This window comes from Ambystoma mexicanum, chromosome 10, assembly GCF_040938575.1.
Source record: "Ambystoma mexicanum isolate Mex_15411 chromosome 10, UKY_AmexF1_1, whole genome shotgun sequence".
In the NCBI taxonomy this organism is placed as follows: domain Eukaryota; kingdom Metazoa; phylum Chordata; class Amphibia; order Caudata; family Ambystomatidae; genus Ambystoma; species Ambystoma mexicanum.
The window spans coordinates 1,317,259,843-1,317,285,283 of NC_090932.1; the positions used below are offsets into that span (position 1 = coordinate 1,317,259,843).

The 25,441-nt window shown below is 46.4% G+C and overlaps 1 protein-coding gene across 2 annotated transcripts in view; it reads left to right on the plus strand.

Annotated features, from left to right (window-relative positions):
- CHEK2 (checkpoint kinase 2) overlaps positions 1–25,441 on the plus strand; it is an 816,762-nt gene that overhangs the window by 604,521 nt on the left and 186,800 nt on the right. For both annotated transcript variants that reach the window (XM_069619359.1, XM_069619360.1), the window contains one exon: positions 9,892–10,055. In XM_069619359.1, the coding sequence (XP_069475460.1) occupies positions 9,892–10,055 (164 nt within the window). The remainder of the gene's footprint in view (positions 1–9,891; positions 10,056–25,441) is intronic.

The window sequence follows — 25,441 nt, forward strand, 5'->3', positions numbered from 1 at the left end:
AAACTAATGTGTGTTCAACCTTAAAGTGTTTATATGATTTGAATACATTAAAATCGTTTAGATTTTGTTCTACCTGTTTTAATTTTACTATATGATTAATACATTTTTGTTTTGCCAGTTTGAGATAATTACCTGAAAGACAGTTTAATCAATGCGTATGTGTCTGAGGTTCACTGCCAATACCTACCAGTGTCAAAGGGAGGGTTAGCCTGTAGATCACCTGCTTTTGTTTCTAACCTGCCTTATGGAACACACTACCTGTGTGTTGGGTCTGATTTCATCCTCTCTTCTTTTAAGAATAGAATGAAAACTCTTGTCTGAATCTTTCATGTATATGCACTCTGTATTCTGCTGAGTCCAACAGAGGTCAGCGGATAAGATACTGTCTTATGTTATTGTCTGTGTTTTTGTTTGTTACAGCGCTCTAATACCCACGTGTTTTAGCGCTATATAAATATAATGTTTAAAAAAGAGGAATGTTAATGGGCCGAGACTTACCTGCAGGGTAAGAGCCAGCCTAAGCAGGGCCTTGCACAGCGTAAGCCTGCGCTGTAGTGGCAATCTATCTTGGAGGCAGGCCCACATCAAATATGTGGGTAGAGGAATGCCGTAGGCCTGCTGAATGCTGCTGAGTCCTGAAGGCCAGGGAGCCCCAGGTAAAGAGGTCTCCTGACCGGAGAGACGGAACCATCACTGATGTGGCCCGCCAGCGTTCACAAACTATGACGCAGAGACAAAGAACTGCTGAAGAGCTGACGACCAGGTAACACTAGACGGGGGAGGTCCATCGAAGAAAACCCAGGCACTTCGACGAGGAGAACTCCCAAGCACTCCACAAAAGCCAGATTACCCACCCAGAGCTGGGGAGCCCAGTAGCCAACAAGGGGTTGAGGACAATACAATACAAGACTAAGAGCCAGAGGGCCCATGTTGGGCTACCAGAGACCTGAGAGAAATAAACACCCAGGAAGGGTGATTCTGAAACAAAGACCCTATTCAGGGTTAAGAGCCACCAGAGAATCAAAAGGTATGAATCACCAGAGAGCACAGTCCAGGCTGAGAAACCAAGACACTCCCGGAGGGTGGGGAACTCCAGATAATCTGAGTCTGGCAGTAGAGGCAGAAGATGTGTGCTGGACCAAGAAAATCCACTGCTTCAAAGGAACTTAAACTCCTTGGAGTGGTGAGCAAAGGACACCTATTGCAAAGTTGCGTGACTTATTAATTCAAGTGTTGCATTTAAGGAATTCTTTTTTTTAAGTTGAACAAGACTTTGGTGGGGGGGCTCATGGGTCCTCTTTTTGTATAGAATATGAAGGAACTTGTTTGAACTAAATGAACAGGACAAGACCTGAAAGACTCATAGGAGAATGAGAGAATTTGGGAGGGTGGTCAAACACCTACCAGCACAAGCTAAGGAATGGAGGAGTAAGAACACTTCTCTAGGCTGTTAAGCTTTCCTTTATTAAGTGGTAGGTTCAATCAGTAGGCTTTGGACAGAGGACAAGGTTTACTTGTGTAAAATGTCCTGATGAGCACCAGTTTATTTTCTTGAATAGTTGACCTTCACCATTGTAGGGATATAGGCTGCATTTTCTTCACTTTAATAAATCTGACGCATTTCGAAATCGGTCTTCTCATCGGTCTGCTATGTCTGACTTACCACAGCACTTCCATTTGCACATACGCAGTGATCAATCATTTCTTCCTCAAGGGGAACCTGTCACCAGGATGCTCATTGCATCACTGTGACCTTCCTTCTGTAACTGGGAAAGGCTGTAGGGTGGTGACAGTAGAAGGGAGATTGAAGGAAAGTAATGGTAACAGCGCTGGCCCTGTGTATGCTGAAGATATTGTTCACCTTGCACTGTCGTTAGCACTTTTTTGATATTCTCGTAGTCTAGGAAGAATTAGAGAACCTCTACCACTGCATCTTCCTTCAAGCCACCACCACCCTGTCCTTGCAGACAGAATTGAAGCAGAAATTGAAGCAGAAATTTGTCTTTGTCTACTGGTCTCCCTTGAAGGGCAGGATATTAGAGTTTGCAGCATGCTGGGTCGTGATTTCCAGTGATGATTTGGTCCAGTCTCTAGACTCAAAAGTTTACAAATGTGCCTTAACCTCATTTTCTGCTCCTCTTTGACAACTTGGTTTCTCCAGCATGGGGTCTGGCATGGATTCACATGCTCATGAATATTCCCCGTCGTCAGGCTGGGAATCCTCGGTAAAGAAAAAACCAGTATCAGTTTCGTTTCTGATCTGTCTTTCGCAGTAATAACCAATCACTGGTCTCTGCGTCATACTGACCACAGCCAATGACTGCCCTCTACCTAAGCACCGCCTCTGGCAGCCATCTTCAGATTTTTACAGCACGTTCATGTGTTGGGATCCTCGTGCTATTGCTCTCGAGCGTTAGTGCTTTTTTTTCGCGCTTTTTCACAAAAAACTTCGATTCTTTCGGTCAAAAGAGCCTCAAGCTCCACCGATCCTACATCCGATCAACGGGGACCCGTGTCGGATTCATCTGTGCCCCTCAAGGGTGAAGATTTCGTCGAGCTACACTTCGGAGGACTCCAGAAGCTTCTCAGGCCCGGTCTCGGAGATGGCCCAGGAGAAGGGAAGCTCGACGCCCGGAAAGCTGTTCAGGGTCTGCCCTGGATGCCAGCTGCAGAACGTCTTCAAGGAGGACGAACACTCTTTCTGCCTTTACTGCCTTCATGAGGACAAGACGCACGTGGAGAAGGACTGTGCGTTTTGCGGCAACATGTCGGAACGGACCATGAAGGACCGCCATCAACGTCTCGCCAACTGGCTGGAGGGTAAGAGCCCGTCTGGCGAGAAGAAGAAATCCGAGCGGTCTTCTAAGACCTTTGAGGGCGCCCCGGCGACGGGGGCCCAACATAAGGCCAAGCACCGCGAGTCCGCTGGCACCGGGAGCGCCGAACGGTCGGGCTCTACGGGCGCCAGGCAGGGCGCACCCTCCCCGGCACCATCAACCACGAGCCAACGCTCTGGGTCGGGTAAGAGGAAGGCCGAGCACCCGGCGAAGCTCCTGGAGAGGCCCCGGTCGAGCTCTAAGGCAGAGGAGGAGCGTGGCAGTGCCCCCTCCCTCAAGGATAAGGCGGTGAGCGCACCTAGGGTGGTGAAGGCCTTGATCCATCCGACCAAGCCCTCTATCGAAACGGTCGCGGCCGCCCTGGCTCAGCCTGTGGTGGCTGCACCAGTGGAGGCGACCTCAGGGCCCAGAATCTCCCTGCCTCCTCGGAGGGAGTCTTCCTTTGTGCCCATCGATAGGACCCCCGTGAAACCCTCCGTGGGGAAGAAGAAGGGGGGGCAGGGCGTCGTCGTAGATTCGGCCTCAACCTCAGAAGAGGAGCTGATCGAGGTCTTAAGCCACGGCCTAGGCGTGGAAGAAGGCCAGCCCGTCGGAATGGACCCCGACGCAGGTGACGACGACGACATCGTCGAGGATACCGACGGGGCCCCTGCTCGCCCGTCGGATTCCCCTCTGCCAGCGCCGCAAGACAACTCGGCGGCCATTTTGTTGGCCATACAGTCCTTATGCTCCGAGATAAGGACGAGGCTACCGTTACCGACGGAGGAACCTCTCCCGTCGGGGGATCCAGAACCGGGACCTTCTGGTGTTCCCCCTACCAAGAAAAGAAGGATCCATCCACCACCTCCTTTTCAACCGTCGCGCCCCGTCCAGCCCTCCTCCCCGTCCACCCGAGGGGATGATACGGGGACTGACACGGCAGCGACAGGTACGGACGACGAGGCATACGACGAGGATTTTCCGTCGTCGCCTCCCACCAGGGCTTCTCCGCCCGACGAGATCGGATCTTTCCACTCCATGATCTCCAGGGCTTCCGAGCTTTTCCAACTCTGCCCTGAGGAGAAGAAAAAGGAAGGCTTCCTTTATCAGCGGCGCGAGGCCAAGAGGAAGACGGTCCTCGCAGTGCCTCTGTTGGACGACATTTGGGATGAGGGCCTTTCCCTCCTCAAGAACCCTTCCACGACGCCAGCTAGAAGAGACCGGTACGAGAAAAAGTACCGGGTCCCGGACACGGCCCCCCTATGCCTCCGGGCGCAGCCTACCCCGGACTCCGTCGTCTCCGCGGCAGCCAGGAAGAAAGCGGGGGGGGTGCGGCCTCCACATCGACTTCCCCGCCGGACGGCGAGGGAAAGAAATTGGATGCTATGGGACGTAGAGTCATCTCGTCGGCAGCGACGACGATTAAAGCGGCCAACGCCTTGGCTATCGTGGCCCGCTACGACAGGGAGCTCTGGTACAAGATAGCTCCCCTGCTGGATTTTCTGCCGGACGACAAGAGGGCGGAGGCCCTTGAGATCCTGCAGGAAGGTGAGGTGGCGTCGGACCACGCCATCACCGTGGCGACGGACATCGCCGACACTGGGTTCCGCCAGCTGGGCAACGGCGTTTGCCTTCGACGTCGTGGATGGCTCAAAGCTACGGACTTTCGGCAGGACGTCCAGACCAGGGTCCTGGACATGCCCTTCGACGGGAACAACCTGTTTGGGAAGACAGTGGACGATTCCCTTCAGGCCATCAAGGCGGATACTGAGACGGCCCGGGCCCTTGGAGTCCTGCAGCAACGACGAACGCCCTTTCGGAGCGGCGGAGGCAAGGGCGCCTCCAAAGGTTCCGGCGGCGGTTTCGCTTCCTACCGTCAAGCGGCCCGCTCGTCGTCGCAAGAGGCCTACAGAGGACGAGGCAAGTCTAGCGGACCCCGCCGTCGTCGCCAAGGAGGTCAAGGCGGCAAGGCCGCGTCCAAGCAGGATTGAACCGGCCGTGGGGTCGGGCCCCCACCGAAGCACCCCGGTGGGAGGCCGGCTGGCGGGCTTCGTCAGCGTGTGGGAGTCCATCTCCACCGACCGTTGGGTGCTGGACGCCCTGGCCCGGGGCCACGCGCTCGAGTTTCAAAGAAGGTGTCCGCGCGTCCCCCCCGTGGCCAGGAAAGAACTTCACGTCCCTCAACTTCTCCTGGAGGTAAAGGCGATGCTCAGAAAGGGCGCCATCGAACTCGTCCCAAAGAGGCTTCGGGGCTCCGGAGTCTACTCGCGATACTTCCTCGTGAAGAAGAAGACGGGAGGATGGCGCCCCATCCTAGACCTGCGACGTCTGAACAAGTTCATCAAGGCGCAGAAGTTCCGGATGGTCACCCTCCAGCACGTCCTGGGTCAGCTGGAGGAAGGAGACTTCCTATCGTCGTTGGATTTGGAGGATGCCTACTTCCACATTCCCATCCTAAAGGGGCACCGAAAATTCCTCAGATTCGTGGTCCAAGGGCGTCATTACCAGTTCAAAGCCCTTCCCTTCGGACTACGGTCGGCACCCAGGGTATTCACCAAGTGCCTCGCACCGGTGGCGGCGCAGCTGCGCCGCGAGGGGATTCACGTCTACCCCTACCTGGACGACTGGCTCATCCGCGCCAAGACGAGGGAGCTCGCCGTGGTCCACACGGCAAGGACCGTCCAACTCCTCACGGACCTGGGATTCTCCGTGAACTACGCCAAATCCCACCTGGTGCCCGCGCAAGTCGCACTGTTTCTGGGAGCGAGGCTCGACACAGTGTCCCTTCTGGCCTCCCCGTCGGAGGAGAGGACCAGGACCATCTTGGGCAAGGTACAACGGATGTTGGTGGCCGACGCGGCCAAAGTGAGGTCCATCAAGTCCCTCCTCGGGATGATGTCTTCCTGCATCTACCTCATTCCCATGTGGTTTCTCAAAACTTTGGCAGGAGGTACAAAACGTCTGCATGTGAAGGCAGTGAAGCCACTTCCCAGTTCATAAGCCTTCTATTCCTGGATGGTCACTGTTCCCAAGAAGAGGCCGGCAGGACTGAGAGCAGTGCTGGACCTGTTGCCCCTCAACTCGTTCCCAGTACTAGAAAAATGTAAGGAGACAATGCCAGCTCACATCCATTCCTCCCTGACTCAAAGAGACTGGTTATGCTCAGTGGACCTGCATGCTCCCATTTTTCCTCCTCAGGAGGTTTGCCAGCATGCCCTTGGAGGGGCACACTTCCAATTCCAGCTATTACCCTTCTGCTTAAACGCAGCATGAAGCAAATTTACAAAACTTGTCAGGATTTGAGGCTCACCTTGAAAGGAATACATACATACCAGTATTTTGATGACTGGCTTCGTTAAATCTACCCGGGCGGGCAGCCTTTCAGACTGTGGGGCCAACTTTTCATCTTGATACGGTCTGTCAACCAAAAGTTTCACATGGTCCCCAATTGATTACATTCTCAGGATTTCAGTGGCACTTTGCCAGGGCTCTGGTGTTCCATCAGTGTAAAGGACTATGGATTTTTGAGACGGTCGAGATGTTTTTGAGACTGCAATGCCTTTTGGCTTGGTGACTTCAGCAGCTCCTATGCCTAATGGCTTCCGGTTTCCTGGTAGTACTGTTTGCAGTGTTCAAAATGAGACTGACATCGTTACACCTAGCAGAGTCTTGAAACCAAGCATGAGGTTCACAATCCATTCTTATTTCCATTGCTGAGAATCTGCTTCAGGACCACTTCTGGTGGATTGAGGATGATTTGTGGAAAGGAATGTCCTTTTCAGATCCTTTTCACAAAGTAGCCAAAATGACACTCTTACCTTTGAGGGTGGGGAGCTACTCTACATGATTGATCGATGTGTGGGCTCTGGTTTTGGTTGGATCAGAAAGATCATATTAATGTGCTTCTGCTATAGAGCAATTTTTCCAGAGATGAAGTAATTGCTTCCTTACATTGCAGGCAGGATTCTGTTGCTCCAAATGGACAACACAATGCCCATGTGTTATGTGTTGTGTGCAAACAATGGGGTATCAGATACTCCATTTAATGCAGACTGCCAGTGGAAATCTGGGAATTTCTTCACTCCTCAAACTGTACCAAAGGCTGTCCATCTCATGGGTATAGAAAGTGGGTGGCGGGAAGGATGAGTAGGTTTGTGCAGATCAAACATGAGTGGGAGCTTTGCCATTCAATTTTCCCAGCCGATTTTCCAGAATTTGGGGACTCCTCTGGTGGGCATGTTCACCTTGTTGACAAATGTACAGTGAAGTACCTTTTGCGTCTCAAGGGTTTGGGGATTTCGGCTCTTTGATTCTCTCATCGTTCCTTTCTCAAACTGTACAATATTTCTACCAAACCCTTCAACACACAAGGTGGTAGCCAGGTGGCAAATTACTCAAAACTCTTCAATGATTCTAATCATTCCACTCTCGATAGGCCAAAGCATGGTTTTCGGACCTAGTTGAATTGACATCTTAAGGCCCACTCTTTAACCCAATGTTTCCAGAGATTCAGATTTAGGAATAGGGGAGATTGCCTCATGCTTTGCTTGCCCTAAAACACTGAGCTTGGTCAGTTGGTACCTGAGTTGCTAAGTCTCTATGGCACCTTGGACTACCTAAAGGCAACTTGAGGGTAATTCAGAAAGTGGTTGATGCACTCTTAATACTGCATGCTCCCCTGAACATACAAATGGCTCAGATTATGGCATGGTCAGTTGAGAAATGTATGAATCCTGCGAAGTGCACCTTGGATCAAATCCTGTCTTTCATATCTCTGGCAGATTCTGGAATACAAGTAGAATCCTCATCTCACTCTAGCAGTAATAGGGTGTGTAGGAATTCCCCCAATCTTTCCTTAACTTCCAATTATGTTATTTGGCGTCACTTTCAAGGTCTGCTATGCCGTTTTCCGCTCTTAAAACCCCTGCACTCTGCGTGGGACAAGAAATCCGTTCCATCAGCCATGGCAAATAAGCCCTTTGAGCCAATGTCTTCGGCCAACATTGTTAGTTACATGGACAACTGTTTCTGGTGGCAGTGATGTCAGCCATATGCATGCGTGAAATCCAGTCTCTCTGCATTAAAGTCTCATACAGTGTTTCACAAAGATAAAATAGTGATAAGCGCTCTTCCAGGATTCTTGCCTAATGTAGTCCCCTCCTTTTTCATCAACCAGGGAATTTCCCTATGTTTTCTTTCTGAACATTCAGTCCAATTTTAGCGAGGGTCTAGCATTGTCTAAATCCCCATGAGTCATTGAAATTCTACCTGGATAGGAGAAAGTCCATCAGGAAGAACAATCTGTGACATTTCGAAGACTCTCAACCACCAGGCACTAAAGCTTTTATTGCACGTTAGATAGTATCTTGCATTTCAAAATCATACTTGGTGCAGGGCAGGTCTTCACCGATATATACATGCTGATGCTGTCTAGGCTAAAGTGCTGTGGTAGCTTTTCAAATTCCTGTTTTGTGCTGCTTCATAGAAAAAGCGGCCAGACAATCATCCCGGGAATCCTTTTACAAGCATTACTGCCTGGACACGAGCACTAGAGCGCATGCTATGTTTGGCCAGGCTGTTCACTATTTGCTTAGTTTGTTCCTTTTGCTTGGGGAAAACATTGCTTTGCATTCTCAAGGAAATATGGAGGAAAGGGGGTGTATTCTAAGAGTAATTAAGGGTTGCTCACCGTAGTGACTGCTGTTATCCGAAACCATGATCCCTTTTCCTCAGTACGCCCTGCATCCATCCCCTTAACAAGTGTAGTTACATTTATTTTATTGGATATTTGTAAGGTGCAACAAGATAAAAGGGGGTGGGGGGCTGCATGGGAGAAAGAACAATTACGGTCCTACTAGGCCTTGTGACATGGGATCATGGACTAGTAGTACTGTAGTTCTGTAATCACTGCGACGAGTAACTTTGTCCAGAACCACCTTAAAAAAGATTAATGGGGGGGGGGGGGAGAAAGCCGAGCATACAGAGTTTCCTTGTTAAAAAGAGAATATTAAAATAACTGCGAAAACAGTTTGAAAGTGCTTGTAAATTGTTAGTCACAGAGGAGTTTCTGACCAACAGCATGCCAATTCCCTCTTATTTAGGGTGGGCTTGGTTATAGTGGATGAAGAATACAAAGCTACCTTGCCTAGCAACTTCTTTAGCGCGCTACCTATGCTTAAATGTGTTCTAGATGTGTCCTAATTTTGTCTTTATAAACCACCTCAAATACGCTGCGTTAATGACACATATGCAAGTTTGTAAGGCACCATTTGGCATGGGGGGCCCCAATGTTGCTCCCTGTACCTATTGGTTTCAAGTTAATCAGGCTCTCCTAGTCTTCAAGCAGGAGCTAAATAGCTCCCAGCAATTTCGGACCCTATCTTAGTGCATGATCAACTAGGAGAGAACTTGGAAATCCATTATTTAGCAACATCCTTCATTCAGGCCTCCATGGGTTTAAATGGATCTCCCAAAGTGTCCTACATTTCTAAAAGTCATAACATGAAAAGGTAATCTTTTTAGAAATGTTTCTGTGGGCAGGTGTATGATGTCCACCTAAATCTTTGGGCTGTTATTGAATGTGCATGATGCAAAGCTGTGGTATGGTTTGGTACATGTTCAGATGAAAAAGCATTTAACACTGCAGGTTACGCGCTCTATTGGAGTGCATGTTTACAATCCTTGTATTCCTGAGGGAACAATGTAGTTGTATGGCAAATGTTTCTACCACACATTTAAATACGTGTTTGTACTGGGTAGGACACATTGTTAATTTATTTTGACCACTCATTTGAATGAGTTGAGACAATTGCGTACCACTCGCCCATTTTTCCTAGTCCTGAACATGCTACACTTTGTGCTCAAATCTAAAAATACTTTCTCCTACATTTGGTGGTGCTGTTAAAAATGTAGGCAACCCTACTTTGATCTAAAGCGTTGCATCTTTTAGCTGCAACTGAATTGACAGTTCAGTTTTTAATATGTATGATGGAAAATCTTTTCAATTATTAATTTCAATCCTACCTTAAAGGTACAGAAAGCACAATGTAATTCTGCTTTTCTTTATTTATAACAGATTACAGATTTTGGTCAGTCTAAAATTCTTGGTGAGACGTCTCTTATGAGAACTTTATGTGGCACACCAACTTACTTGGCACCTGAAATATTAACGACAGCTGGGACTGCGGGATACAGCAATGCAGTGGATTGCTGGAGTTTAGGGGTGATTCTGTTTGTCTGGTAAGAATATCTTTGTTTATAAATCTGTAGAAATGTTTTTGTGTTCCTTAAAGAATATTGAACAGACTATCCAGAAACCCAGATGATGAAATTGGGTTTTGGTGTTTCCCGTGCAGCTCTTGTTCTTGCATGATGCCTTTTAGTTTGTATAATAATCTAATTAAGGGACAGGGAGAAGGGTATTTGGGGTGATTCCGGCAGGGGTAGATGGGAATTTTGATGACGCTATGAAAATAAATTGTTGGTGTATATTTGTACTGCTGGTCTGCTATTAATTCGTTTTTATATTGTGTACAACTCCTCAACATTTTTGCAACCAGTCACATTTAACAGCAACTCCAACTATAAGAGCCACGTTTTCAGCTCTGCATCATTGGCTTTCAAGCAAATATGGGAAAAGCAATCTGAAACTGCCTGAACATACTTCAGCCATCCCCATCCAGCTTCTAGCAGGGCTTCTGATCTGTCAGTAACCAGTGATTGAGAGATTGGATTGCTCCCACATTTAAATGTTATTGCCCTACCCAGTGCAAGCTTGCATCTGGGGGTTTGTCATCTTGTGCGCCTGGGAAGACTGTAGAATGACCTCCTATTCACTCCCGTGCTGTTAAGGACGGATTGGCTTTGATTGTTCCCCATTGCCAAAGTCTCATTACAGCTCCATTTTCTTCACCTCTGAGCATGCATAAAACAGACAGGGTGGGCCACATTTTTCATGCCCTCCGTCACCTTTCAGCGCCGGCCAAAGCAACGCACAACACCAAAATGTGTCTCAAAGTTTCAAGGTCGGTCGAACTGTTACAAAAAAGACAATTCCTAAAAGAAGCCTGATAGTTGGTCCTAGAACCTAACCACTCTCGTGTTGGCCATGATTTAAAATGCAGTCTCCAAAACCTAGTCTGATATTTATTACAAAGACATTTCATTAAGTATTTTGGCACAGAATGAAGATCTTTTTTCTCCCAGTAAACATTTTAAATCATATTGCCATAGTTTAGTTTTTACTCTGTACAGTGTGAGCATGCGGGGGTGTCCATTGAGATTCACTCCGCCTCCATCTAATAACAATCATCCTTCCATTCCGGCACCCGCTGGTCTGAAACTGACCTATAAAGGCCCCCCAAAGCTGATGTAATTGCATTTGATTGGTCCAACAGGCATTTCCTTAATAAAGATGGGGCACACCAGCTTACCATAGCATTTAATGAAAGTAAGCCCAGCTCATATCAAATGATCTGAACTGGGACTCCTTTGGGCAAATCCAGCACCTTCTTCATTTAGCCCCAATGAGTATTAATTTGGCACCATATAGTTGGAACAACTTTTTGTTTGTAATAAATAATCACTGGTAAATAAGAGAATTTTCCAAATCTTCCATGTAAAATTTGACCCCTGTGCAGCAGCTTTCCTCGCCTTTAATTTTAATTCCACAAGGTAGGGCACTTCCTTTATATTATCATTGGTACAGACCCCCAAACAATTGTATGCACTTATTTAAAAGCCAGATAAATATAAATGTTCCCCTCCCCCTCTTTCTAGATAGTAAACGTAAATCTTACATTGTGATTCTGTCAGACCGTTTTCTACTGTAGTACAGTTTGTCAACTGATGCTGTAAACCCACCAGGGTCTGGTCCAATAATACTAAATCAATGTAGTAGATTGTCTTTTTAAGACAAAAAAGACAAAAACCATTTGTATTGCACCCAAGGTTTTTCTTATCAACCCTTTCCCTATAATGGGCACCATGTATTTTATACCGAAGATACACAAGCCATATACAACTTTTCCTTCTTTCAGACCCATAATCAACAGCATTGGCTCAATCACTGAGCCAATATCAAAATATATAGATACCCACTTACAGCCCCTTCCCCTTTTACTTGGATTTACTTCATTCATCAGAGATATACAAAACATGTAATACAGCAAATTGAAGAAATCAATTGGGAACCAAACTACCTACTGGTCACACTGGACGTCTCTTCCTTATACACAAATATACGACCTGATGAAGGACTGGAAACCACCAACTACTTTTTGAAAACCAGATCAGTTTCACATTATAAACAAAATGAAATGCTATTAGAAATGTTAAAATTTACACTGAACAACAATATCTTCATGTTCAACAATCAGGTTTACAGACAGAAACAGGGGACGGCCATGGGAGCCAAGTTTGCACCGTCCTATGCAAACATATATGTTGGACACTTTGAACTAGAACACGCTTGGTCCCATGAAGCCTATACCAAACTCAATAATATAATATGTTGGGGGTGGTACATAGATGATATTCTTTTGATTTGGAATGGAAACACTGCAACCCTGAATGACTGTCACCTATCTAAGCACAAACCGGTACAATTTGAAGTTCACAAACAACCAAAGTCCCAATTTAATTCAATTCTTAAATTTGGAAATATATATTCAAAATTGAAGAATCCTGACAACACTATGTAAAACCAACCTCTGGCAATACTATCTTACATGCAAAAAGTCATCACCCCCAACATATTATAAGAAACATACCGTATGGCGAAATATTAAGAATCAAAAGGAACTGCACTGAAACACAGGAATTTGGAAAACATGCTAAACGGGCACTGGAAAAATTTCGAGAGAGGCTATAAGTCAAAACTTTTGAAAAACTCTTATGAAAAAACAGACAAAACTAAGAATGGAATTGTTGAAAAAATAATAAGTCAAGAAGGATGCAACAGAACAAAAATTGAGATTTATAACACAATACAGCACCAATGCCAAACAGATCCAAAATATATTGAAGAAAAACTGGCATATTTTGAAAATGGATCAAGACCAATCTTGATAAATTGAAGATGTACACTTACCTTTAAAAAAAGCGAAAAGCCTAAAGGACATATTAAGTCATTCACACTACATTTCCAAGAAGCAAGAAGGACCAACCCAACTATGGACCAAAATACCCCTCAAGGGCAACTATAAATGCTGAACTTGCATTAGTCATCAATTTTCAGAAAACGGGAAAAAGTGTTTCTCTGCCGAATGGAACCAAATACCAAATCAAAAACTTTATCAATTGCAATACAGAAACAGTAGTATATGTGATCACATGTACATGTAAACAAATTATATGTAGGAAGCACAATGAGAAAACTAAAAACTAGAATTCAAGAGCATATGAGAGCCATTAACAATAAAGACATAAGATAGCCGTTGGGATACCATCACCTAACAGAACATACAAATGAACCAAGCAAAGGTATAAAGTACTTTGGAATCGGAAAAAGTAACCAAACCACAGCAAGGAGGCAATTTGGAGAAAATGCTCAGAACCAGAGAAGCTTATTGGATCTGTACTTTAGACAGTTGCCATACGGGTTTGAATTCGGACACCGAACTGATACATTTACTGTAACAACAACACTGTTCAGCCCATAAGTACTTTTGAAATTCAACAGTTATAAATGTTTATGCATGTTGGATGTCTAGCTAACAGAAGTATGCAAGCTAATAATTATTGCAAGCACTAAACCTAAGCAACTGCAGTCTAGTATGTTTCAAACCAATAATAATCCTGATCCTAAACACATATTAGTATGAGATTATGAAAGGGACTCTAATCTGTTGTCACTAGGATAAAGGTATTCACATTGAAAAATTATTTGAAAAACAGGTAAGTAAAGAAGAAATGGTGAACCTACAATAAAGTGATAGAACTCTTCTTCTAATTAGAATAAAACAATCAAGTTAGCAAAATCGAGGTAAAGTAATCAAAATGATTCCAAACTAAGATGGTGTTTGCGATCACGTGACATACACCATCACGTGACCACGCTTCTTGGAGATCGAGAATGTGAAATGAAATAGAATAGCGTAATGGCTACAAAGCGGCGCTATCCCGCATCCACAAGAGTAGTAAAAGTTGAAATTAACAGGAGTTAAAGGTAAGTCAAATGTGAGGGAAATAATTGCAATGACCCCAAACCAAGATGGCGAACCTGCGATCACGTGACATACACAGTCACGTGACCACATCTCAGAGCAACCATTTATACGTAAAGAAGCAGAAAGGCAGCATGGTTATCAGGCTGCACCATTCCGCATGCAAAAGGACTGTTTCCTGAAATAGCGAAAGCCTGTAGACAAAGGAAACAAAAGGTAAGCCTAACATGAGCGGCTCTTTAAAAATGAAGAGATGTAGATTTGTTTCAGAAATGCTAGCTAAGAGTTGAACGCTGTAACAAGCCTACCATTTTGGTGTTCCTTTCTTTCTAGCCCAAATAAAATTGGGATACTTTACACAAAAGGAAAAAAGTTTGTCAGGAGAATCAACACTATATACTCTGGCCAAAGAGCAAATTGAAAGTGAGTGTATCCTTTTTCCTATAAATACGTTTAGTAAACTGCAAAATTGTTCGACAATAAATGCTAAGAAATACCGGCTAAAATAAAATAGCAAATGTTAAATACAAACTGAATTACAAAGCAAATGGCAACGTCGAAAATTGAATATTTGAATGTTTAGAATTTGAGCTGAATACTTAAGGCAAACAATATTAGTAAGTGCTTGTAATATATCTGAAGGCAATTAAGTGAAAAAATGTGTTTTTTTATTTTCAGACAAAATATTTTCTTTTAATTTGATACCAAGTGTGGCGAAAAATGCTTCTATATGTTGTATGTGCTGCAAAAAAGACTTGATCTGTCTAAAAATCAAAGACAGTGAAACATGTGTAGAGGGCATTGACTCATAACTTTGAAAATAAATACGAAATTATGGATACATAACAAAAATTGGACTATACTTTTAATTTTCTCATTATTTCTTCAATCAACAAGTCTGCTGAGGGAGCAATACAAATGGTTTTCGTCTTGTTTCTCTTAAAAAGACAGTCCACTACATTAAGTTATAGTCTGATCAGCTTCAGACCAAAAAGAAAACCAAAGTGCAGCCCAGTGACCAAATCCTTACAAATCAAAAATTAGCAATTATTGGAACAACAAGGCTCGCCAAAGAGTTGTATGAAGCTGAAAATAAGGGACCAATTGGACCTAAACCTTTCATTAATACTAAATCATATGCATTTAAAAGCCATGCCACAGGAAGGCTCACCAACCTAGGAGGAAAAGACTGAACTCGGGCGAGGACCTAGATCAGCTATGAAAAGATTGAACAAAGGGGCCAAAATGCACCCCTGCTTTAGTCCTCTATATGTAGATATGGATCTCGATAAAATACCTTGCTGGCTCATCCGCCCTTGAATTGATGTTACAAAACGCATATTATTGCTAAAAGGACTGGTGGGCAATCCCAGTTATGGAGCTTTACAAATAACAGAGCCTGATCCACTGAGTTGAAGGCCAGTTTAACATTTATAAAGGCTAAGTAAACCGGTTGGGTTGAAAGCAAGGCGTGTTTCTTTATCCACGAAAATGCCATCCAGTTGATTGAAGTCCCTAGCCCAGCACAAAACCAGATTGGTGAGAGTTGAAGCATTTAACCTCCTTGACCTGCCTTAACAGATCTCTTGACACCAATCTGGCAAAGATCTTACCCAGGGTGTCACTGAGGGCAATTGGTCAGTAACTCAAAGGGTCTTCTCTCCTCCCCTTTTTAAAAATGGGGACAATTATTTACTTTTTCCAAGAAAGTGGCACTTTCATTGTTAATGATATCCTGGAAAAGACGACCGCCAAATGTCCCCCAGACCTCCAGGTGTGGGTCTTAAACATAGTTTGTTTGCCCATCGGGTCCTGTGGGCTCTCAAATTGCTGGTCTTCCTGATGTTAATCATTAGATCATCCCTATCAAAAGGTAGCTGCCACCCTGCCAGAAGCTGCCCCAAGTCGGTTCCAGGGTATGTCTCCCTACCAAAGATTTTTGAGAAATGGGCAACCCAGGCTTCTTCAGGGATCGGGTTCAATTTTATGGGTAATTGTTGGCCAAACTTAATTGCATTCAGTATAACCCAGATTTACGCAATCTTCTTTGAGGTTGTAGTCTGCAACATTTTCTGGGCATCTCATTTCCAAGGCGGCTTGATGCCCTCTATACCAATTCTTATACCTCAACTTCAGTGCTCTGATTTTAATTGAAATCGAATTGCTATGTCGCACCAACAACCCCCTGATATCAGATCTCAACGTGCACCTCCGGATCAAATACATGTTTGTTATTGATATTTTATTTGTATTGCGCTTGTACACAAGTGTTTCAGAGCGCGACAAGGCAATGGAGGGGAACAAAGGAGAACAATAACTATCTTACTTGGCCCAGTGACATTGAGAATGTGCTAGTGCATGTGGGAGGGAAAAGGGAGAAAAGTGCATGGAAGGGGAGGAGAAGTGGAAAGTGCTTTGCAAAGGAAAACAGATAAATAATAAAGTGAATAAATAATAAAGGCAACAAACGGTGGTAGTGAAGCCGGCAAGTGCTGGGTTTAAGGCAGCAGACGGGTATGTCTGATAAGTGCAGGAAAAAGGGGGGGTACTGTATGGTTACAGATACAGACCCTAGTGCTAGGGATTGCCTGGAGGCAGTGGAGGTGGGTGGCAGTGTGAGCAGGTACCTGTGCCCGGAAATCAGGGTAGGCCAGGTGCACAATCCTGATAGAATAATCAGCAGGGGAGAGGACGGGCAAAGGCAGAAGCAAAGAGGAAGGTCTTAAAATACTCCCAGAACCGAAGATGGCTCTCCTCAAGTTTCAGTGGCAGGGAGGCTGTTCCAGAGGGAGGCCCCAGCCGAAGACAGTTATAGTGCAGGTTTTGGCGCACGGAAACTGCTTGACTGCAAAAAGATTTAGACCTGCAATATAATCTATTCCTTTGATTATATCCCCCAATCCCTCCCAAATTTCTGAATCACTGAATGCAAGGCCAACAAGGAGGTGTGCGTCCCGATAGAAGTCCCTTGTTTGAGTTGGAAACTGATCAAACAAAGTTAATCCCAAAATATGATTGCTTTTTGTCTGGGGCGTTATTACAAAAGACTCCACCATAGGCAACAACTCCATCGAAACAAAAAAGTAGGCAATTATTGAGGAGCTGATTGCCGTCTGCCAAGTAGGGCAATCCGGGACATCTCCCTTAATGTTCCCATTCAGCCTAATAAGGCCCCTATCATCCACCTGACTTCTCTTGGGTGCAATTTACCTGAGTTGTCGAGAATACAACAGACATTCAAATCCCTGGCTATAATCATCGCCAACACTCTGCTGTGCATAAGTTCAGCAATTTAGTGACTGCCACAAGGAAACTATCGTCCTTGATACATTTAAAATGGCGTAAGACTCGACCAAATTCCCATAATAGTTCAACCAAGATGATTTTGACAATTCGAGGAATGGATTCAGGGCGGCCCAGGAACTCTCAACCAAACCTACAGGCCGTCAAAAGGCCCAACATTGACTGGCCCGAAACACCCTTTTGAGCAAGATTAAGGAGTAACGTGTAACAATTCCAACTAGGACTTTCAGTCAACCCATTCTCCTGGAGAGGTACTATGTCAAAATTCATCAATGTGTTGTTCTTTTTATCCAGAAGATATTTGACTCCCCGCGTGTTTCAGGAACCAAATTTAAGGTGCTTAAAGGGGAGAATGGTCATTGGCTATTGATACAGCGACCTCGACATTAACTCCCCCGGCACCCAAGACTAGTCTCTCCCTTAATCCGACTGGGATGTCGCAGGATTGAAGGCAATCTCCTGCGACTTTGTATCAGTGACTTGAGAACAAGTCACTCTAAGGGACCTAAACTGTTTAGCAGAGCCAGTGGACCGGAGGATCCCATCTGAGATGGCCCATAGGGCATTGGAACTTCTCTCAGGTTTATCCCTGAGTTTCAAGTTGGTAATTTGCAGCTAACAAAGCTGCTGTCACCAAATTACAAGGGATCTAAAATTTGATCCAATTCAAACAGCGAAGGGAACTGACCTTTTGCAATATCCCTTAATACATATTATCTGTTTTGGTTGAACGAATCAAAGCAGTCCCCAAACCTTTCCAACAAGGATGCGAGCAGCTCTCAAGTTCTTATTATTAGGACCACATTCACATCTACCAATTTAGATGTGAAGTTAATTCAATCTCTATTTACCAGGGGGTTCTGACGAACCACCAGGGCAAATTTTCTACCACCCCTTGGAACATGAGCACCTTCCCTTGTAAAACCATTCTTTTCCCCTATCATATATTGGAAAGAGTGAGCATCAGACAGAGAAATGTTCCCTGTAGCCTCAGAATTATTGCACAGTAGTCTCTTCTGCTCAAGCATCTTTAACTATGGGACCTGTTGAGTATTCTCAATACCCATTAGGTTACTGGTTTAGAGGGACGCCCTCCAAAAGGGGGAATGAAATCATCCACTCGCCCTTCCTCTTCCATCAAGTGGACACTCTCTTAGCCTGCTGAATATATAGACACATTCAGCAGGTCTTCATTGTCTGATAGCTCCAGAACTGAATCGACGGGTACCACCACCCGTTGAAACCTTTGTTACAGTTGCTATAACCTTTAAAGCAGATTTTGTTGAAACATATTTTTTTTCCTTTTCCCTTCAACGTAACCTCCTTGGAGGGGAGAGGAGGGGTAGACTGAAAACAAATTAATTCCCTTGTGCTCGATGGTGCAACACCTTTGTCCAGCCTCAATTTTTGTTTTTTTCCTCTTTGGGGCTGCCATAACCCTACCCCTATTTTTGCCAAAAATCATGAAATCCTGATGGGTTTCAGCCACCAAATTTGATATACCAAGTCTTCCACAGAGTCTGGTAGCTGTTCTTCTGCTGAAAAGGGGACACACTCACTATGATCCGAGGACCAGACCCAGCAAACTTCCAACCTGCGTGGAAGATGAGGGATTAGGGGCTACATGATGAGACTGGGCGGATAGGTCGCCTGATCTCACTCAGTGAACGATGTAAGGTATCCTACTACAAAGGGTACGTTTGCTGTCAAAGTAGTTAACAAGGATACTTGGTCAGCAAACTTTCAGTTCAGGTATTCATGGTTTTTGCTAAAATCAACAGGGTATTGTTCATGGCCGCAAGCAACGCCTCGTCATAGGAGTAGCAGCTGGTGGTATCCCAAATGACCTGCATGGTGGGGTGTAAGATCCTGAAGACAATGATGACGCCGGAGAGTCCAAACACAAGACGGGGAGCCTTAGAGATTCAGGGGCCTGAGCTCCCAAATGGCCATCAGTGATAGTCTACATGAATGTGTGCCTATAGGCCTGGGTAAAGAGTCAGCAGAGGGGCTGGATAGAGTCTGGGATATAATGCTATTGTCAGCCTCCAAGTCCTTAGGGCCCCATAGGCGATCCTGATTAAACTTACCCAGGGATGAAACGTTATGAGAAGACCCCAAACTTGTCTGGTTTCCAAGCACACCAGGGGCTCTGGGCTTGGCTGACTGGTACTTCAGCTGTACCAGTAATCCATTTTCTAATTCTACTGAATTTAGCCAGCCTCCTCGAAAGCAGAGTGTTCTCTGTGGGTGGACCCAATCCGTCACAACTCCCCTCCTCGCCTGAAGATAATCTCTTGCCTTATTTGTCATAACCTCCTCCACCAAGGTCTATTCCTTGATGTCATCGAAGACGATAAACAGTCAGAGCCTCAGTTTGACGGCTGAATGTCTCCACCGTACGAGGCTCATTAAGAACTGGCTCCAAGACGGGCCCTGCCATCAGTTTAGGTGCTGACAGGTATGCTCATATGTCCGTTGAATCGTGCCCTGGGGAGGTGGTGTTGAAGGAACATTAATCTTTTCCCCATGTTGAGTGGTCAACAGTTTGAGAGTTCACACCTTATTCGCGACTTTAGATTATTGGCGTTAGTTTATTTGCTTATAGCGCACCTAACCCAGAGGTATTTGGATGCTTTTACTTATTCATACAAGTGTTACAAACATGAAAGTGACTAGATACAGGAGTTACATGTATGAGGGTAGTACAGAAGAAGTAGGCCGGCAGTTGACTTGTGTTGCATATCAAGAATGTGTTTGGCAGGAGAGATGCATACTGAAGTTAGTTACAGTAAAAGAAAGAGATTACCAGGCATCTAGTGTTACATATCTAGGCAAAAACCCGCCAGAGGTCAAGTGCAATGTGCTAAGGTAGTTTGTGGACTTTCATTTGGTTAGTTGTTTCTGAAGGATCTAAAGAATGGTTCGGCTCTTAGCGCTGCGGACAGGGAATTCCACGTTTTTGCTGCTAGGACTGTGAAACTGGACCCACCAGTTTTTTAAAGTTTGAATTTGGGAATCTTAATGCCATTAGAGTAGTTAGCTCTCAGTGGTCTGGAGGATTGCTGTCTGGTAAATTTGTCAACCATATATTTAGGGGCAGTATTTGAGAGGCATTTATGAGTGATCATTAATGTTCTGAATGTAATCCTGTCTTATATTGTGAGCCAGTTAGAATTACGTCTTGATTGTGAGATGTGGTTGGAACGAGGGATATTGAGAGCCATTCGAAGAGCGTTATTTTGCAGCACTTGTAGTTTATCTAGGTTACGCTTGCTAGTGTACAAATAGTGTTACAGTAGTCCAATTTTGAGAGTATAAGTGCTCTAGCCAGTGTGATACAGCTGCTGATGGACAAGAAAGGCCTGCACGCATTGAGCTTGGAGGTGTAGGCTGTTGCTGTCGCATTACCTTGTCTGGAGAGGGGGGAATCCAGGTAAATTCCTAAGGTTTTGACATTGCTGGAGACTTTGATATTATTCCCATCAATGTTAATGGATTGTACTGGGGGTCTAGTTTGTCAATGTTTTGAGCTGATAAGTAATAGCTCGGTCTTGTCGTTTAGGCCTAGACCATGGTTAGCCATCCATGCCTGTATTCTGACGTAAACTTTATTTAGTAGTTTGGAATCTTTGTCATATGAGCCTGTGAGAGTGATGAGGATTTGCATGTCATCCGCATAGTTTGTCTAGAAGACACCCAAATCGTCTAAATGGTTGAACAATCGCTTTGTAAAAATGTTGTATAGGGTCGGGGAGACGCAGGAGCCCTTAGGAACTCTGCATGTGATTGGGGCAGGCTCTTCTGGGGCAATGGGTGCGAAGACCGTCCTAGTTCCGTTTGAGAGGAAGGACTGAATCCAGGCAGCAGCTTTGGAGGAGAAGGAAGCTGCAGAGGTCAAATGTTAGGTTATTGTGGTCAACTAAATCAAAAGCTGCCGACAAGTCGAGCAGGAAAAGTAAGGCAAGATTTCCATTATCTTTAGATTCATCCATCTGGATTTTTAAATCCAAGAGCTTTCTCAGTGCTGTGTCTTGGTCTAAACACTGATTGGTGAAGGCCTAGAAGGATAAGTTCGAGATGGTTTTGAATTTGGATGTATGCCGCTTTGTCCAATATTTTCAAAAGAAAAGGTACAGTAGATATGGGTCTGAAATTGGTGTGGATACTTGGGTCGAGATTAGGTTTTTTAAGGAGTGGCATGACCCAAGATTGTTTGGGACGGTGCATGATTGGAATGAGGAATTGAAGGAGGTGATGAATGAAGCAAATTCTTTCGCCCCCTCCTTTATGATCATTGCTGGGCAAATGTCGCCTTGACGTCTTGAAGATTTTAAACTTGATAGAATAGCTTCTACTTTAGTGCTGACGGGTGAATTCGAATAAGTTGCAGGGATTGGGGGGAATGATGTGGACCGCACTTAGTTTGATGCTTGAAGAGATGCTGAGTTTTTTTACTTCTGTTTTGCCTTGTAATAAAGCGATTTTTGTCTAGGAGAGCTTTTTGGCTGTTGGCACACCATGAAGCATCTTTAATGCCAGATTCAGCGGGAGAGACTGGTGAATCCAACACTCTCGGGATGATAGATAGCTCTTTGGAGCTGGAGTTAGCATTTTGGATTCTGTCGTTGAATGTGTTACTGTTAGTTTTCAGAATAGCTGCTTTGTGGGAGTTCAAGGCCATAGTGAAGTTTACCTTATTTTGAGCCGAAGGTTTTTTTTCCAGTTGGCTTCGTTCGATTAGCGAAGGGCTTTCAAGTCTAGAGAGAACCACTTGTTTAGGTGCAGTGGTGACTTCACTTTTCTCATTTTAAGTGGGGCTATTTTGTCTAAGGCTTGGAGAAGGTTGTGATTATATAGGTCCACCAAGGTGGCCAGATTCTTATCAGTATTCCCGTGAGGGTTGGTGGTAGGCTTGTATAAAGGGAGTAGGTTCTCCAGAGTGGCCAAGCGATTGTTGCGGGTTAAGGCGGGTGGTACATGGGTCGTTAGGTGGAGAGTGGCAGGAGTCCTGGATAGAGAAGGATATGACGAGGTTGTCAGACCAGGCACAAGGGGAATTGGAGAGGATCTTAGTATTGCAGTTTAGGTCTGCTAACCAATCCAAGGTTCTCCCTTTGTGTTGGTTCGGAGATGCTGTGAGAAAAGCCAAGCTAAGATGGTGTTCTCAATGGCTGTAGTGTTGGCATACTGAATGTCATGTAGTCCTAGGTTGAGATCTCCCAGTAGCATGATTTGGGATCCAGATTTGGTGTTCTTAGTGAGGAAGTGAAGGTGTGAGATATCTTCCTCAAAGGAGTAGATGGGGCCTGGGGGTCTGGACAAGAGGTGGATGAGTAAAGTGCGTGCAGCTGAAAGCAGGAGTTTGACAGATAGTAGTTCTCACGAAGAGAATGGGTCATTTACTCCCTCGCCTCTACTGGAAGTTCTAAGATCTGATGATTGTGTAGTTTTTGGGTAAGGCTAATGAGAGGGAAGGGCCTGCGGCTGGGTGTAACCAAGTTTCTGTGATTGCTAAAATGTCTAGGTGGTTGGATGAAATCAGGTCTGCTATGTCTAGCGCTTGAGCAGTTCAGGACCTGGCATTGATGAGGGCTCCTTTTGATGGGAGGTGCCTCAGCTAGGGGAATACTTGGGTGCCTGAGAGGGCGAGGTAGTATTAGCAATGTTGTGAGCAGTGCGGCCTGATGTGGGTGTTGTGTGAGAAATCTTGTCACGTGGGACAGTCTTTCGATAGTTTCTGGTCAGCCATATATTGCTAGTGCGAGATCCTAGCCTAGCATTTCTAAGGCCAGTAGGGCAAGGTATGTTAGGAGTAGGTTGTGAGGCGAAGCGTAAGTTCTCCAGCATCGGGTCTGGCATGGATTCACATGCTCATGAATATTCCCCGTCATGCTGGGAATCCTCGGTAAAGAAAAAATCAGTTTCGTTTCTGATCTGTCTTTCGTAGTAGTAACCAATCACTGATCTCTGCGTCATACTGACCACAGCCAATGACTGCCCTCTACCTAAGCCCCGCCTCTGGCAGCCATCTTCAGATTTTTACCGCACGTTCAAGTGTTGGGATCCTCGTGTTATTGCTCTCGAGCGTTTTTGCTATTTTTCACGTTTTTTCTCCGAAAGATTTCTCTTTTTTCGGTCAAAAGAGCCTCAAGCTCCACCGTTTCTTCATCCGATCAACGGGGACCCGTGTCGGATTCGTCTACGCCCCTCAAGGGTGAAGATTTCGTCGAGCCACGCTTTTGGAGGACTCCAGAAGTTTCTCAGGCCCATCTCGGACATGGCCCAGGAGAAGGGAAGCTCGACGCTCGGAAAGCTGTTCAGGCTCTTCCCTGGATGCCAGCTTCAGAATATCTTTAAGGAGGACGAACACTCCCTTTGCCTTTACTGCCTACATGAGGACAAGACGCACGTGGAGAAGGACTGTGCGTTTTGCGGCAATATGTCGGAGCGGACCATGAAGGACCGCCATCAACGTCTCGCCAACTGGCTGGAAGGGAAGAGCCTGTCGGGCGAGAAGGAGAAGTCCGAGCGGTCTTCTAAGACCTTTGAGGGCGCCCCGGCGACGGGGATCCAACAGAAGGCAAAGCACCGCGAGTCCGCTGGCACCGGGAGCGCCGAACGGTCGGGCTCTACGGGAGCCAGGCAGGGCGCATCCTCCCCGGTGCCATCAACCACGATCCAACGCTCTGGCTCGGGTAAGAGGAAGGCCGAGCACCCGGCGAAACTCCTGGATAGACCCCGGTCGTGCCCTAAGGCCCCATCGGAGGGGGAGCGAGGTGGTGACCCTCCCCCCAAGGAGAAGGCGGTGAGCGCGCCTAAGGGGTGAAAGCCTTGATCCATCCGGCCAAGGCTTCTATCGAGACGGTCGCGGCGGCCCTGGCTCAGCCTGTGGAGGCTACGCCAGTGGTGGCGACCCCGGGGCCCAGAATCTCCCTGCCACCGCGGAGGGAGTCCTCTTTCGTGCCCATCGATAGGACCCCCGTGAAACCTCCGACGGAGAAAAACAAGGGGGGGGCAGGAGGTCGTCGTGGATTCGGCCTCAACCTCTGAGGAGGAGCTGGTCGAGGCCTTAGGCCACGGCTCTGGCGTGGAAGGCCATCCTGTCGGGAGGGACCCAGACGTGGAAGACGACGAGGGCGTCGAGGATGCCGACGGGGCTTCTGATCACCCGTCGGATCTCCCTCAACCAGTGCCGCAAGACAACTCGGTGGCCATTTTGTTGGCTATAAAGTCCTTATGCTCGGAGATAAGGACGAGACTGCCGTTACCACCAACGGAGGAACCGCTCCCGACGGGGGACCCGGAGCCGGGCCCTTCTGGGAGCCCTCCCCCTAAGAGAAGAAGGATTCATCCTCCACCTCATTTTCAGCCATCGCGCCCTGTTCAGCCCTCCTCCCCGTCCACAACATGTGGGAATGATACGAGGACTGACACGGCCGCGACGGGTACAGACTACGAGGTTTACGACGAGGATCTCCCGTCGTCACCTCCCACCCGGGCTTCCCCGCCCGACGAGATTGGATCGTTTCACTCCATGATCGCCAGGGCATCCGAGCTTTTCCAGCTCTGCCCGGAAGAGAAGAAGGAGGAAGGTTTCCTTTATCAACGGCGCGAGACCAAGAGGAAGACGGTCCTCGCTGTACCTCTACTAGATGATATTTGGGATGAGGGCCTCGCCCTCCTCAAGAACCCATCCACGACGCCGGCTAGAAGGGATCGGTACGAGAAGAAGCACCGGGTCCCGGACGCGGCCCCCTTGTGCCTTCGGGCACAGCCGACCCCGGACTCGGTCGTCTCCGTGGCGGCCAGGAAGAAAGCGGGGGGGCGCGGCCTCTACGTCAACCTCCCTGCCGGACAGCGAGGGAAATAAATTAGACACGATGGGACGCAGAGTCATCTCGTCGGCAGCGACGACGATTAAGGCAGCCAACGCCTTGGCTATCGTAGCCCGCTACGATAGGGAGTTGTGGTACAAACTGGCCCCCCTGCTGGACTTCCTACCAGACAAGAGGGCGGAAGCCCTAGAGATCTTGCAGGAAGGAGAGGTGGCGTCGGACATACGCCATTACGATTGCGACGGACATCGCTGACACTGGATTCTGCTAGTTGGGCAACAGCGTGTGCCTTAGGCGGCGTGGATGGCTCAAGGCTACG